The sequence below is a fragment of the Drosophila miranda genome, chromosome 3 (genome assembly GCF_003369915.1).
Source record: "Drosophila miranda strain MSH22 chromosome 3, D.miranda_PacBio2.1, whole genome shotgun sequence".
NCBI lineage: Eukaryota > Metazoa > Arthropoda > Insecta > Diptera > Drosophilidae > Drosophila > Drosophila miranda.
In genome coordinates, this window is record NC_046676.1 from 20326962 (window position 1) to 20342286 (window position 15325).

The 15325-nt window shown below is 45.2% G+C and overlaps 3 protein-coding genes across 5 annotated transcripts; 2 read left to right on the plus strand and 1 right to left on the minus strand.

Annotated features, from left to right (window-relative positions):
- Window positions 1-2391: 2391 nt before the first annotated feature.
- On the plus strand, window positions 2392-11259 carry LOC108159987 (ras-specific guanine nucleotide-releasing factor RalGPS1). 3 transcript variants are annotated; one of them, XM_017293695.2, is made up of 8 exons: window positions 2392-2791; window positions 7218-7316; window positions 7375-7721; window positions 7779-8106; window positions 8174-8625; window positions 8689-8892; window positions 9224-9334; window positions 9714-11259. In XM_017293695.2, exons 2-8 carry the CDS (start codon window positions 7257-7259, stop codon window positions 10321-10323), a joined length of 2112 nt encoding a protein of 703 aa, XP_017149184.1. In that variant the 5' UTR covers window positions 2392-2791; window positions 7218-7256; the 3' UTR covers window positions 10324-11259. The 3 variants fall into 3 exon arrangements, with proteins under 3 accessions (XP_017149184.1, XP_033246974.1, XP_017149181.1); XM_033391083.1 differs by having other exon boundaries at window positions 2392-2557; XM_017293692.2 differs by lacking the exon at window positions 9224-9334.
- Window positions 11260-11492: 233 nt separating this feature from the next.
- Window positions 11493-12173, plus strand: LOC108159989. The gene is made up of 2 exons (XM_017293697.2): window positions 11493-11772; window positions 11867-12173. Exons 1-2 carry the CDS (start codon window positions 11594-11596, stop codon window positions 12081-12083), a joined length of 396 nt encoding a protein of 131 aa, XP_017149186.1. The 5' UTR covers window positions 11493-11593; the 3' UTR covers window positions 12084-12173.
- Window positions 12174-12212: 39 nt separating this feature from the next.
- Window positions 12213-15277, minus strand: LOC117187995. Its single transcript, XM_033391084.1, has 6 exons — window positions 15201-15277; window positions 13433-13750; window positions 13206-13367; window positions 13067-13144; window positions 12867-13010; window positions 12213-12745 (listed from the first exon to the last, which is right to left on the minus strand). Exons 1-6 carry the CDS (start codon window positions 15222-15224, stop codon window positions 12338-12340), a joined length of 1134 nt encoding a protein of 377 aa, XP_033246975.1. The 5' UTR covers window positions 15225-15277; the 3' UTR covers window positions 12213-12337.
- Window positions 15278-15325: the final 48 nt, after the last annotated feature.

A 15325-nucleotide genomic window follows, 5' to 3' on the forward strand; every position in this document is an offset into this window, starting at 1 on the left:
TTAATGTAATTATTAGTAAAATGCTTTCTATGAAAGTTCTAACTTCCACTACAGTATCTGGGAACTGTTCGCCCGATGAAGATACGATGTTAATTAACATTATAAAAGATAATGTCTCAAGTGAGTCGGCATCAGAGTCTAAAACTTTTAATAACGATATCTTGATTTCCACTAACGAAGATGCAGAGTTAGAACTTTCAATAGAAGCAACAGATTTAAGTATCCAAGCCGTATTTAATGAGAATGCATTAAGATATTATGCAGGGTATTTATTGCATAAGCTGCTGAAAAAGTATGACTGCAATAAATGCTCTGAACTTTTATCTGAAATCGTCCGATGAGGTCCGATGTTCTTCCGAGTATTTAATACTCAATACAAATTTTTGCTATGTCAGCAGTAGTTTGAAACTTAAAGCTTCTTTCTTCTGAAGATTTTTTTACATAAGTTAAAATTTATTTTGATATATTTAATTGGCATTTCGAGACAAAGTCTCATAAATTCAATTTAAAAAGAAGCATTGTCCAAAAATGTATAATTTTAACGTCAAAAATAGATAAATATGCAGACTGGTTTAAATTTTCCGATCCGTGCTTTGTACACCGAAATCATCTGCTCAATCAGTTTGTATTGATTTTGATTAGAAAAAATTGTAAATATATAATAATAAATGTGCAATTATATTATTGTAATATTTTATATTTTGTGGTATAAATCAAACAAATAACAGCTTTTATTTTATTTCCCGCGCCCTAGTGTACCATACCCCCACCCCCTGCCCATTCTTCATTTATTTTGTGGCGGTAGGTCAGTCCATCAAAAGACCCAAAACAAGAACCAAACTCAAATTTCAGTTCTAGCGGCCAGCAATACTAAACACACATACGCAAAGTACGTGAGAATGCATGTGCACCCATACATTAAAACATGCTGGAAGCAAAAAATCTGAAAAAGAAAAAACCATACAATCACATATTTTTGTCGAAACATATTGCGTGTGTACTAACACATGCAAAGATGTTCTCTCTGCGCTCTCTCTCATGATGACGTCACTCTGGGGTACGGAACGCGCTAGTGTGTGACGCGAAGAAAAAACGAGGAATATGAATAATTCGGTATATTTTGAAGATGAGACCGTATATTTCGGTATTTATTTGAATCGGATAGAATCGGTAATTACCGGTTCACAACAATGAGTCCCATTCCATACACAAACATGCTGCTAATTACATGCACACATACCCTGGGGCAAATGGATAATATAGAATTGCGGAAATATATGTCATCCTATGCTCTAATTAAGGCAGAAACTAGTCAGTCTCAATTTTAAACGATACTTTGCAGCTCATCGTCTGTCTACAGAGACCAAGAACTGGTACTGGGATCTGGATTTATACAAAAACACCTAATAAAATGAATAGGCCTTACAAATGCAATCTAACTCAAGGTCTTTATTAATTACATTTAAAAGCAGCTTGGAAAACAGTATCTCAATATAATATTAACGAAATAGGGTATACAAATGCCCATACCCTGGCTGACAACAAATGAGTCTGCAAATACCAGCCACATTGACGTCACAACCTGCTATTGAACACTTTTGTTGAAACCGTGTTTTTGTCAAAACAAAAAACATGCAAGTACTTAAAAGTAGTTAATCCTGATCAAAATTGATTCAGCAATCATATCAAATTATCTGGGCAAAACTGAGAGATCTATATAGCTGGGAATATTCGACGGAAGAAATAATAACCAGGAATTAGTCGTCATAACCGGTTCACAACAATGAGTCCCATTCCATGCACACATACCCTGGGGGAAATGGATGTTATAGAATTGTGAATATGTTTATCATCCCAGGCTCCAAAGAAGGCAAAAAAAATTTAGTCTCTGTTTTTAACATACATATTTCAACGATATGTGAAGCTTATTTTTTCTTGCAGGGACCAAGAATAGGTATCAGGATCGAGATATATATACAAAACACTCATCATATACATGAATATGTCTATAAAATGTAATTTTGAGAAAAGGTCTTTATGAGTTACGTTTTATCTTCATATCATATTTACACTCTCATATAAAATTAACAAAATAGGGTATACAAAGGCCTATACTAGGGCTTTAGCGATTGTTTTTTTTGTTGAACTATTTTGTTTAAGCCTTGTTTTAGTCAAAATACACTAAAAGCAAGGACTAAAAACTAGCCAATTGTGTAGAAAATGTATTCATCAATGGGCTACAATTATGTGGGCATGGCTAAATGTTCTTTATAGCTGGTAATATTCGACGGAAGATCAAAAACGAAAAACATGTTCAATAGAACTTGGATCCGTCAGTATATTTACGTATATTTTTAAAATTAAACGGTATATTTCGGTATATTTCTGAGGGTCGGACTTAACCCGCGGTCACACTGGTCGCGTGAATTCTGTGTAATTTTTAGCATTTAAATTTAATTTTTTGTGATTTGTGTTGTAAGAATCCAACAAATAGTACTTTGCTGGCGGAGCGCTTTTTCTGTTCGATGTTCGGTCTGATACGTGGAGATAACATAAGGTAGCAAATGTGTGGTGGTTGAGAGTTCTCGGCGTCGGTATCGCGCGCCGACCAAACATTTATTTTTTTTTTTTTTGCCCAATGCTAAAAGAGACGCGAAGAAGCCAATAAGTGTAGCGAAGATTAATTAAATGTGCGTTGCGCGCGTGTCGTCACACACCAATTAATCGAATTAAAGCGGTGCCCCAAGTTGGATAATGCGGCCACAGTGCCACAGCTTCAGCTGCTGTTTAGGTGAGTTCTGGTCTGTGCTGCTGTGGGGCTACCGCGAAGGGCTGGATGTGCTAGGCGTTGGGAAACTATAAATAATGTGCAATGCTATTTTGGATAGGCGACGGCGTCCGTGTCGCCCCAGAAATCATCAAGAATCAAGTGCAATTTTCCTTTTCTTTCGGGGTCCCGCGCGTCCATGCTGATTACGAAACGGGGCAAGGCGCGAGTGGCAGGGGATGGGGAGTGGACGCCCGCTTGGCATACAATGGAGCTTGGCTTTCGTTAACGAAGGAAAATTGCGTGCGAAGGTGTGTGGGGGGGTGTCTGTTTGCTTTCGTGTTCAATGCGCTATCGATTTGGTTAGGGGTGTTCACCATTCCCCCGCTTCCGGTAGGAAAGCAGGGTATGTCTTTTATGTGAATCATCCATCGTTTGGTTTGTCGTCGAGCAGCGCAATCAATAAAAATCGTTTAGCATTACCCGCATTGCTTGACTTGACACTTCCTTTAGCGTTAGATCATGTGATAAGCAAATGCTACTATCAGTCTCAGATACACACACACACACACTAGCACGCTTAGCAACGCCCCTTCTCGAAATTCGAATTTAAATGTTTTCCAGCTGTTGTTGCTGCTGCGTTTCTTTGGCCCACGGATACTTGTTCAACAGGATGTGAGTCCCAGCAGCAGCAGCGGAGACAGATGTTTCTGCCTGCCCTCGCATCGTTGCAAGATGTGAGATGCTGACATGCCATTTCAAGGCCCTCTCCATCCGTCTCCCTACCTCTCGCTTCCAATTGCCTTTGTTCTGGCTTAAGTACAGCCACTCGGAAAGAAATGGGTAAATGGTTCATTTCTAGGTCGGGATGGGACCTGAGCCGCTCACTGGGTGCCTGCAAGTGACCCACTTTGGAAGCGCGGATCACATAAGCCGCAAAACCAACAAAAACAAAATGCGAGAAAGAAGAAACCTCAGCTCAATTGCTTGGCCTTCCTTGTGGGCCCCAGCTTTGTTTTTGTGCACTCTCACGCGGGGGTATCATGATTATTCTCAGAACTTTGCAACGCTGCAAGCCGACACATGTCCGACCCAGCAATTAATAAGGGTACTCATATGTACATATGTATATGTGTTCTCTATATTCTTGATCTGTTCTGCCTGATCTTATGAAAACCAGTTATTAAACCCTTATTAAATGCGGAACTGCTACGATCGGATAACTATGTACATATATCGTTCAGGAAGACCAAACACACATAATTCAGAAACGATCGGTGCCCCAAGGGTATCCCTAGCTTCGGTCCGCCCAAGCGTGGGCTTCCTTTCTGGTTGTTGTTCAGTTTTGCACTTTTCATTTGTACTCGTAGTTTCTCTCTTGTTGTTACCCACCAGCGACCGACCGTAATTACCTGTATTCCCCCATCGAAGTGTGCGTTAGTCGAGTGCATGTGCGCGAGCGTGTGTGTGAATAGTTTTCTACGGGCTGCCACTTGCCGTGGAGCCCCGAGTGTGCCGCCGAGTGGATTATGGTCGGATGATAACGCCCCTAGTTCTCAATGAAAGATTAGCTAAATTTTTTCCCACTTGAATAGCATCCCGCCACCCCCTGATATTCCAATGTCTTCTCTGGCAGTCGGTGTCGAAGGTTGATTGAGTCAAATGGAAATTAATGCACAAATATTTCATTTTTAATCGCAAATCTCTTCGGGCGGTTGTTGAACTTGACAGCAGAATGAAACGACGAGCCGAGCGAAGATCACTGGCGACAGCCACTCACCGCTGACCTTGCCCGCCATTATCCATATTGTATAAGTACGACAGATACTACATGCATAAAATATTTTGTAAAAACTGTGCTGCCAGCTCGAACTATGCATAAAGAAAGCGGCTCCAGAGATCTTTGGCCCCGCAGCGAAGTCTGAGGGTCAAGCAGAGCTGAACTGCAGATTCTTTTGATGGGCAATCACATGTCGTAGCCGCCGGCGCAAATTCCAGAGCAACACCCACCCACACACGAAGGGGCCAAAAGAATTTATCAATGGAAAACGCCAGTAGCCAGAGAGGAGAAACAAGAATATTAATGCTAAGTTTCCTCAGGCACACATGATTACCCCCTCCCCCGCACACAAACATATGTATGAGCATACATATGCATAGAAATATGTATGGCATTGTATTTTATTTAAATACAATTGCAGGCCTTATACTGATAAACAAAAAACTGAAAAGCAGAATGGAAATTAAAATGAATATGAGAACGGAGAACAGAGAAGGCAATGTGATTTCCGCGAACTCTGCAGCTGTTTTGTTTGTTTTCTTTGAATAAATTTATGTAAAGACAATAAACATATTGGCCAGAGAAAGACTAGGGAGAGATGGTGCTGATCAGGGGGAAGATTGCAGTGGGCGGCATTTTGGGCAGATAAACAGGCAAAAAGAGGCGCCTCCACATCCACATTTTTCCATATCCCTGACCACGAAAACAGCCATTTGTTGCCGTGTTTTTTTTTTTATCTGTATCACATAAATCCGCTGGATCTGAAAAGTTTACGAAATTCGCATTAAAGGAGATCTGTCTTCCAGACAGAAAAGAGGGAAATCTTAACAGATAGACAGGCCAGGCCCACATGAGGAACGTTTATTGTTTGGCTTGGCTTTAATTGCTATAATTTGATATCTACTATAAATGTGTTCTCTTTTCCGAGCCATAACCGAAAAGAACTCTGAACGAAATTCGCACAGATTGGCAGATACACATATCCGTAATTTGTGGTATATTCGGACTCGGACACAGACTCGACCCATCCCATCCCATCCCATCAGAATGAGATACGAGTATTTGTGTGTGTTGAGCGAATAGTTCAATAGTCAATAAAGTCCATTTGCTCAAAAACTTGAGGCAGTCGTCTGGCATTTTGGAATATATGTACATACATATATAATTTGTGTTCGCCTTTTGTCTTTTCTGGGCTTTTGTCGGTTGTTTTTGTTTCGTTCCCCCCAATTTGTTTTCATTTTATCTATATCCCTCCACATACTCGCACCCGTACGAGTAGCCGTATATCTGCTTGTGTATTTTTTTGTAAATACGCTGCAATTGAATGGGATTTCCTTTTTTCTTGATAGAAGCATATGGAAATGCCTGGGAAGATGCGAATCCCGCACGATTAGAATGGAATCTGCTCTCAGTTCGAATAGAATATAAGGAAATGCGAAATAGAATTTAGTGCCATTACCGTATCCATTCTCAACTGACTTTTCCTCTTCCGTCTTTGGTTATCGTCTCTCTGTGGCATGCTCTCTTTACCGCACCCCCCCACAACGCCACACACTCATCTCTAATCATATTTTCTCGGCCATATCTGAATCGGGTAATTCCATTTGGTCCATTGAGCAACGCAAAATAATCGAAGGAACCGCAGACGCAGACGCAGATACAGACACAGACCCCCAGTGACAGCCGCGACAGCATGGCGAAGGCGATGCCAGTGGGGCTATGTGTGGACGTCATTGCATTTGATCAGCTTTTCTTTGAAATGATTATAACTTAATTGAAATTAATTAGCCGGGGTCGTCTCAGTCAGACTTTGCTTGGAGAAATGTGCATAGAAATGGCGTAGATACACAGGCACTGCAGTGCAGTAGTGCAGTGTGGGGCCGGGCAGGGCAGGGCATGGCAGATAGAATTCAAACTATCTATCATTCTCAGCGTTGCAGTGGAAATCTAGAGAATGACCGGCATTCAGAGAAGGGAGATAGATACATACCTACTTGTACTTCGTAGGCCCGTAGTTAAATTTGGGTTCATTTCCAGGGTCCGTGCTCAGCGAGTTCATTGAACCAAGCGGAAAACCAATTTCGGCTTTGGCTTTGGTGACTCGTTTTCAAAACAAGACAAAACTTTCCGCTGGCCGTTGCAGCCATAGCCTTTATCAGTGCTGCGAGTGTGTGTCTGTGTGTGCAGCATATTGTTGCACCCCCAAAAAGCCAGTCGACCACACGACTGCTACCATAAAAGAGCAACGCAGAGCGGACCAGGCCGGGCCAGGTCTTCCTATTGCTTCCGCGCGCTCCGTGCTCGTGACTCACATAGCCCATTCCATTCAATTGGAAATTGGGCAGCGAAGCGTGCCAGAAGCTGCCGCCTTTCCGCTGTTCGTGCAACACAAAAGCCACAATGCAGAACAACACCGTGCCACAGCAAAACAAACTTCGGTTTCAGTAAGCGCGTGGAAAGAAAAGCAAACGGTCGCCCGAAGCTGTGCATACCCTTGCAGATCGATCCTTTGATATTTGGATCTACAGCGATCGTAGTTGATGTCCGAGAAGTCTTGTAAATCACTAAACACTCCTTCGCTAGGGTATAACAGCGGATCCATTCGAAACTTTATCACAGAGCGAACTCAATCGGAAAGTTTATACTTACAAGTCCCGTCGTTTATTGCAGTCTGTTTGTGTTGTCCAAGTCCCACGTCCGCTGGTTGCCATGATGCGATACTCGGAAATCTCACGCGACCTGTCCATGGATAATCTGCGCTACTCGGAGGTAAGACTTCTCGATTCCCCATTGAAAACGGTTTGACTAATGTTTGCCAATCCCTCAGTTGAGCAGAAAACCAACAACCGACTATAATGGATACGCTGGGCAGGCGTATTCTACGCAGTTGCAGTTCAGACAGAGCTCCCCCGCTCCTGCTACGCCTCCATCCATGCAGTCGCAGCAGCAGCCGCCTCGACTGGCCAAGCAGCGGAGTCCGAATGGGAATGCGCATACAATGGCCTGCTTGCGGCAGGAGAAGAGCCCGAAGGAGCACCAGGTGGAGCCTCAGATGTCGCAGCATCAGGCCAGCAAAACGCTGAACATCAAGAGCACGCGACGCAAGAACTCCATCGGATGCCTCAACAGTTTCTCCTCCTCGCCAGACTCGCCGGGATGCTACTACAGCATAGCGTAAGTGAACCACCCACAACCATTGACTCACTTCTTACAGAAATTTCTCGATTCCAGGGCCTCGGCAGCACCGTCCTCCAAGTCGCAGAGCCTGCCGGCCCATGGCTCCATCAAGCAGCTGGATGCGGTCATCTTGAGCGCCCTGCGAGTGCCCGCCGATGTTCTGGCCAACCAAATCACGCTGCTAGACTTTCCTGTCTTCGCCGTGATTCAGCCGGATGAGCTGGGCAGCTGTGCCTGGACAAAGAAGGACAAGCATGTGGTCACGCCGAACATTGTGGCCTTCACCAAGCGCTTCAACCACACGAGCTTCTGGACAGTGCAAGAGATATTGAACGGCGAACAGCCCAAGCAGCGAGCGGAGATAATGACGCATTTCATCAAGGTATGGGAGAGGATCCTTCAACCGAATCTTCTGTCGAATAATCACCCATGTTTGACTCTCTCTCTAGGTGGCCAAGAAGCTGCACGAGCTGAACAACCTCCATTCGCTGTTCGCCATAATCTCGGCCATGCAGAGCGCCAGCATTTATCGGCTGAAGAAGACGTGGGCCTGTCTGTCCAAGAAGGATCGCCAGTCGTTTGATCGGCTCAGTGACATATTCAGCGATCAGGACAATTGGTCCAATCTGCGGGCCTACCTGGAGAGCCTACGCCTGCCCTGCATACCCTATCTGGGACTCTTTCTCACCGATTTGATCTACATCGATCTGGCGCACCCGCACAAGGGTGGGCTGGAGCCCGAGCAGCGTCGAAACAAGATGAACAACATACTCCGTGTCATTTCAAACTATCAGCAGTCGGACTACAAGCAGCTGCAGCCGCATGAGTCCACGCAGAAGTATCTCACATCTATACGATATATCGAGGAGCTGCAGAATATATTCGAGGAGGATCAGTACAAGTAAATCAATCTACATACAATATGTATATGCATTTAAAGAACGTTCTTGTGATCTCCTCCTAGACGTTCACTGAATCTGGAACCGGCATCGCCCTCAGGCCCTAGCTCGTCGTCCTGCAGCTCCAAGGAGTCGTTCAATGTGGAAACCGTCACACCGGCCCTGGGCTGTTTGAATCTCTCGCCAGCCAAAACCATTGGCTCCATGCGCATGGCCAGCGGTACAAAGTTTGTACCCGGCCATCGCAAGTGCCGCAGTCTGGGCACCAAGTAAGTACCGGCCCAGGACAATACCTGTACCCACGACAAGCGATACCCATTCGGTTCATTCCGTTCTTAACCACTCGAACTCCTACCTAATCTCTCCACCAACTCAAATCACTGCGCCAATTGGACATTGTATACACCGGGTCTTTATTAATCGTTAATCTGTCTCTCGTTTACTCTGTCTCTCACTTGATTGTTTTGCTTTGGCTTCTGCTTTCGTTTTGTGTAATTTGTGTAATTGTTAATGTACTCTCGAAAAATCTGTAAATGCAACGGCAACCGTAACCGCATCCGCAACCTCAACCGCAACCTAAAATGATGCACTGCGTCATAGATTTCGCAGCAGCAGCTTGCCGCGCAACTTTGCACAAAAGTGTCAATGCTGCATTGTGATGATTGCGCCGGGCATTGGCACCATCTCCAACAAGCGGTGCAGATGCCGCGGGTGAGTCCTGTAGCTTGGATATACACTTGTATGAACGCCTGTAGCCGATACTGATCAGAACCAAAACCCAACCGCAGACTTTATTTCATTTCGATATTGTCATCATAAGTTATTGTCCTTCAGTTTGTGCACGGACCCAAGTTGGAAATGCTTCATATGAAAGACACCCCACACCCTCTGATCTACGCCCCACACACTGCTCTTTTGATTTGGTTTCTGTTTCACCACAAAACCACACTCTTCCCACACCCCACACACACATACGCAGTTCGTCCTTTGTTGCTTTACATTCATTTATTACCTCATAGCTGAGATGCATGAAGAACTTTCGAAGTCCAACAGACCGAGACCATAACTAAAACCATCCACTTTACCTTAGCATCTTTGGAAAGATTGCCACGCACAGTCACGGCGACGGCCATCCGCACCATCTGCAGTTGGAGCACGACCAGGGCGTGCTGCCACGACACCATCTGCTCGACGACTCGGTGCTGGAGCACAGCGATGCCCTGTCCAATGCGGATCTCACCTCCCTGGAGAGCGCCGAAGGAATATTGTGCGACTTCACAGGCAGCGAATGCGATCTGATGTCCCCGGAGGCGGCAGCCGCCATGCAGGGCTGCGTTCGTCGCAAGACCGTTCAGAAGGAGGGGCGCAAGCCGGCGGTGGCCTCCTGGCAGCGATACTGGCTGCAAATTTGGGCCAACTCTCTGGTCTACTTTCCGCCCAAGTCCTTCAAGGGCAGCGAGCGGAGCGACTTCAAGCGCGAGCCCTGCAAGGTGTGCCCCCTGGATGGCTGGTACGCCCACGTCAGCGACAACACGAAGCACAAGAACACCTTTGAGCTGTGCCACCGCACTCTGGGCACCGTCTACAAGTTTCGCACCGACAGTCCGCAAATGACGCATCTCTGGACGAACGCTATCTGCAAGCTGGCCACAATGCGTGTGCCAAAGCCATTGCCAGCCAATCTGATGTCCTTCGAGTGAGCTCCTGCTCCTGCTCCTTTCGGGGGAATTGTACTTGAGAGCTCGAATCTATTGTACTCATCATTGTTTAGACCGTAGTTAAGTTAGCTTAGCCATTGTATACATATGTGCACACCGCACAACCAAGCAAGCAAACAATCGAGCAACCAGCCGCAACACCACCCACCAACTCAACCACTCACTCACTCAACCACACACGAGACAACAAACCACTGAACATTCCCAGAACACAATGAACGAACAAATTGCAAACTGCAAACTACATCTAGATGAATCGATTCAAATGGTATTTCAAAAGACTGACACCGGCAGAGAACGAAGAGGAGGAAGGAATTGAAGCAGCGAATCAACATAAACAGACAAATAATCAAAAACAGATCAATTGTAAGAACCCCATTTCCGTGCTGTCTTTAGTGTTGTGCTGTTTGTATGTATATCCTTAATGTTAGGTCAAATACTTGGACATTTACTGAACTTTATTTTGCGCTAATTGTGCCATATTATTTCTAAATTAGTGTAATCACTGCGAGTGTCGGCAGAATTGAATATGAATATAACAGAGAATCAAAAATCAAACGAACTTTCGAAATGAAACTATAGGCTTTAATACGAGTATGCTATCGCTGTCACTATCACACCATCCACTGTACGATCACTGCAACCATCTGCCTTAAGTTGATGCACTCTAGACATAGACACACCATATACCTACGATTACATTACTCTATATAAATATGTGTGTATATTGCATGCTATAGACAATACTCTGCGCGAATTGTACGAAACGAATGTGTGTAATGTAATGTAATACTTGTTTTCTGCAAAATGTTGGAGATGTGCTCATGAATTTGTTACTCCTAAGCTTTGCCACGCATACAGAACTTTGATTTGCAACGTTTTTACATTAGGCTTAAGAAAGAAATGCAACAAAAAATATTTAAGAACGCTGTTGCCTCGAACATTTCTGGTGGATCGGATCAGATTGGATCGGTACATAATAAATGTCTCCTCTATCGTTTGGCCTGCCACCAGCACGGGGCAATGTGTGAAAACAAGAGCTGCAAACGAACCGAGAAATTGCTCTTATATAAGTCTATCGCTTTGGGATTTACAACCATTTTCACCCGCAAATCAGATCGTGCCAAGTGCGGGAATTTGCAATTCATTCGTTTGATGGTTAATGGTGGCTGCCTTTGGCTTTGGCCCGGACGCACTGAATTTCAATTAGGGAACAGAGCATGACAGGCCAGCGCTCAGTGGGAGCCATAAAATGAAGAGTGGAGATAATAGAGCCCCCATTCGACTGCGAAACATGAAAGGGGAGACTAGCGGATACAGGATGCCTAGGCCAATCATCACAGAAGGAGCCTTCCCATTTCGACTGCTGACAGCGCTGCTGCTCTTGTGCCTGGCCATCAGCTGTTGCCTGGGCGGCAAGACCACTACCATGTGAGCCGATTGCGTAACCACTAGCCACTAGACCACTTTCACCAACCGAACCTATCCCACCTATCCTCTCCCCTCGCACACGACACGTTTACAGCGTACGACACACAGACACCCTGGATCCGCAGGCGGACGGCTTCTGGGCGAACAAAACTACTTGGAATGCCCGCTGGGTGAAGTATTGGCGGACCAAGAAAATCTACGAGCCTGTGTGGAAGAAGGTCTGGACACCGACCGTCCACAACGAATGGGTGCCGCTGCCCAATGCCCCCACCGAGTGGGAGCATGAGGAGGGTCATGCCCATGCCCACTGAGAGACTGAACCTAGCTTTAATTTTATTTATTCATTTTATTCGTAGTTGTATTCACTTTGTTGTTAATTAAACATTTAAGTCTAGAGATAATTTAAAGTGGCGCCAAAGCAAATGGAAGTGGATGGATGCCTTAAGAGCTAGCGACTGGTTTGTAACTATTTACAAGGAGCTTGGGACGGGCAGATGCAGTTGCAGGTGCAGGTGCAGGCGGCGATGCAGTGATGCAATGGCGAATGGCTGCACTGCTGCTCTGCCTACGCACCGGGAAACTTGAATTGCGAGGTGGCGGCCACCGAGGCTGCGGGTCCGGCAGCAGCTGGCGACTTGGCTGCCTCCAGAGCTTTGGCCTGGAAATCGGCACTGGCCACTGGCTGCAGCAGCGTTGGCTTGCCCGAGGCGGAAGCATTGGTGTCATCGCGTTTCCACACTACTTTATCCTTGCCGGTGGCAGTGGCTATTGCAGGGGCGACGGCTGCGGGTGCGGCACCGGTACCCTTGCGGTCCCAATCCCAACCAGATTCGTGATGATGATGATCATGGTGATGATCGGGCGAGGGGAACCACTCGGATATGACCACTGGTTTCCAGATCTTCTTCCAACCAGGCACCCAGATCTCTTTCCAGCCAGGGACCCAAATCTGTTTCCATGCCTCTTTCCATTCCTGTAAGTAAAGGGGATTGCTTGTATATATATAGTCTGTTCGCTGTCTAAGAATTGCTATGCTATTTTTGCGAGATGCCTGGCCACAAAAGTACGTTCATATTTATTTGATATCTGCATACCAATTTATCGGTCCAAATTTCCTTCTTTGCTGGTTTCCAGTACTGTTTCCATCCCTCCTTCCATTCCAGTTTCTTGTCGGGCACCCAGATTTGCTTTTTGGCTGGCTTCCAAATCTTTTTCCAGTGGGATTTCCAAACCACTTTCTGTAGGAGAAAAGTATCAACTGTTGCAAAATGATTGTAGGGATGCTGCTACTGACCTTCTTCCAAAGATCGTGGCTGGTGTACTCCCAACCATCGTGGTCCTTGCCCAAAAATTTCTCGCCGGGAATGCCAACCTGAAGAGGGAAACGGAATTGTGATCAGATATTAATTGTGGCATGGGAAATGGATGTATACCTTCACGAGCTCAGGGGTCCAGATCTGCTTGTAGTCGGGCACTTGAATGTCCTTCCAAGCAGGCACTAAAATCTCTTTCCAGTGAGGCACCCAAATTTGCTTCCAAGCTGGCACCTGAATCTCTTTCCAACCAGGGACCTTCACCCAATGGGGCTTGTAGATCTACAGAACAAGGACCACAATCAAAATCTGTTCCAAGTGAAAGCTAATTCCGTTTCGAGGCGAACCTTTTTCCATGAGGGATTCCAGATTTGTTTCTTGGCTGGATTCCATATCTTTTTCCAGCCCTCTTTCCACGTGACCTTCTTCTTCCAATAACCGGGATCATGGTGGTGCTCGTGGTGTTCGTGGTGCTCGTGGTGCTCCTCTATGTGATGCTCGTCGATGACAGGATCGTCGATGATATGATCGCTAAATCCCCCCAAGTCGATGCGCTGCTGGGCAACGCTCTTGCTGTCCACCTGAGTGTCGGCTGCCTGCTGATCCACCACAGCCTTGGCTTGGCTGCCACCGATGGCCACAGAGAGCGCACCGAGAAGACCAAGCTAAAACAGAGAAAGAGAGAAGCGCAGAGATGATCAAACGACTTGGGAAGCAAACTTCACTTCGGAGAGCAAACGGAATTCGCAACAGTTATGATAATTAATTCAATATTCTTCAGACAAAATGAAATGTGAGTGTACTGTCCCAAAACGGGTTTAAAGTGGGTCAGAGTCTGAGTCTGGTCAGTCACCGGCAGATAAACGTTACGTAATCGTCGCTGTGAACACTCGCGGCGGCACATTCAATGGGTTCGTGCAAAGCCTGACCTGGGTCAAGACCTGGCTTATGATAGATGCGCGCCTCATATGGCCCCTCTTTATTTGGTCAATTTGTTTTATTATGCAAATTTAATTGGGTTTTTTAAAATAAACATCTATTTGGATGTTTTATGAGTCAGCGCTAGCGTTGGCGTCGCTGCTGGGGCAGGGCAAATGTTGCAAGCCAAGCCCTCTGTATTTGGAGAATCAAACAAGGTCAGCAACACCAATCGCAGCCGGGATTTCGCAAACACCTTCTCGGTTTGGACGATTTCATGTCATTTCAAAATATCCCAAAACTAATCCTAATCAATTGGCGCACAAATGTCAACAAGATTCGATTATGAAATGAAAATTAACGCCGGCAAAAATTATCTCATCGCCGTGCTCTGATAGTGCTAATTGTAAGCGGATCGATCGTGTCTGCTTCCTCGCCCTGGTGGACAGAGAAAGTGACGATGGAGACGACGACTGGTTTGGCCTGCAGTTGGATCATCGGTCGTGAGGGAAAAGAGTCGGCGGCTCTCTCGCTGCCGTCCCACCAGGCAGTGCACTCCATGGATATACCATGGATGCTAATGAAACGATCGCGAAGCGATTTAAATTGTTGACAAAGCGCGACAAAGTGGGAATGAGACAGCCATGGCTAAGAAAATCTCAATTTGTATGGATCGTGATATTGACAGGAAGGAAAGCGTATTTCTTTAATAGATATGCTAGTCGAAAAACAATGTTTTCTATAATTGTTGCAACATAGAAATAATGGTTTTTCTTATATTAAGGTAGTGAAAACCACCCTGAGAAATCTAATGCACTTTTCCACTGTTGTACATCAGTGGAAAAGTGCATTAAAAGCAGAAAAAGTATCCTTTATTTCCCATATTCATTCAAGCAATCGAAAATGTTAAATGCCTAAGTTGTTCTTTGTTCTTCACTTTCTTTGATCTATTTTTTGCATATTCATTCATTAAAAGATTACGTAATCCTTTCCAAATCTCTTAATCCAAAGCAAACCGAAACTAGAGCAATTTTCCAAGAGAAATTCACTGAACCACGGAATCTCCCATTTCCACTGGAAGAGCAATCTATGCAAATATAATTTGCAAAATTACTGACTCCATTATTAGTTCCACAACATCAACCGAACCCCCATTTTGACATACGACACTTTTCCACTGTTGTTTTTGGTAATTACCACAAAATGCCGCTGGATCCTCATGGCTCCCGAATACAGCTGGAGATAAGGTCGAAAGCACTATTTGTGGCACTGGCTTATACCGCGGTGTAAAAGAGGGTTACTATGATCACTGGATACCACTT

What these genes read in the sequence shown, in the direction of transcription:
- LOC108159987 (XM_017293695.2), top strand. Translation starts at nt 7,257, where the DNA reads ATGATGCGATACTCGGAAATCTCACGCGACCTGTCCATGGATAATCTG. An exon ending in TGCCGCAGTCTGGGCACCAA is followed by an intron (nt 8,893 to 9,223) that starts GTAAGTACCGGC and finishes ACTGCGTCATAG; the next exon opens with ATTTCGCAGCAGCAGCTTGC. An exon ending in AAGCGGTGCAGATGCCGCGG is followed by an intron (nt 9,335 to 9,713) that starts GTGAGTCCTGTA and finishes ACTTTACCTTAG; the next exon opens with CATCTTTGGAAAGATTGCCA.
- LOC108159989 (XM_017293697.2), top strand. Translation starts at nt 11,594, where the DNA reads ATGAAGAGTGGAGATAATAGAGCCCCCATTCGACTGCGAAACATGAAA. An exon ending in GGCGGCAAGACCACTACCAT is followed by an intron (nt 11,773 to 11,866) that starts GTGAGCCGATTG and finishes ACACGTTTACAG; the next exon opens with CGTACGACACACAGACACCC.
- LOC117187995 (XM_033391084.1), bottom strand. Translation starts at nt 15,224, where the DNA reads ATGAGGATCCAGCGGCATTTTGTG. An exon ending in GGACCCCTGAGCTCGTGAAG is followed by an intron (nt 13,145 to 13,205) that starts GTATACATCCAT and finishes TTCCCTCTTCAG; the next exon opens with GTTGGCATTCCCGGCGAGAA. An exon ending in AAATTTGGACCGATAAATTG is followed by an intron (nt 12,746 to 12,866) that starts GTATGCAGATAT and finishes CTTTACTTACAG; the next exon opens with GAATGGAAAGAGGCATGGAA.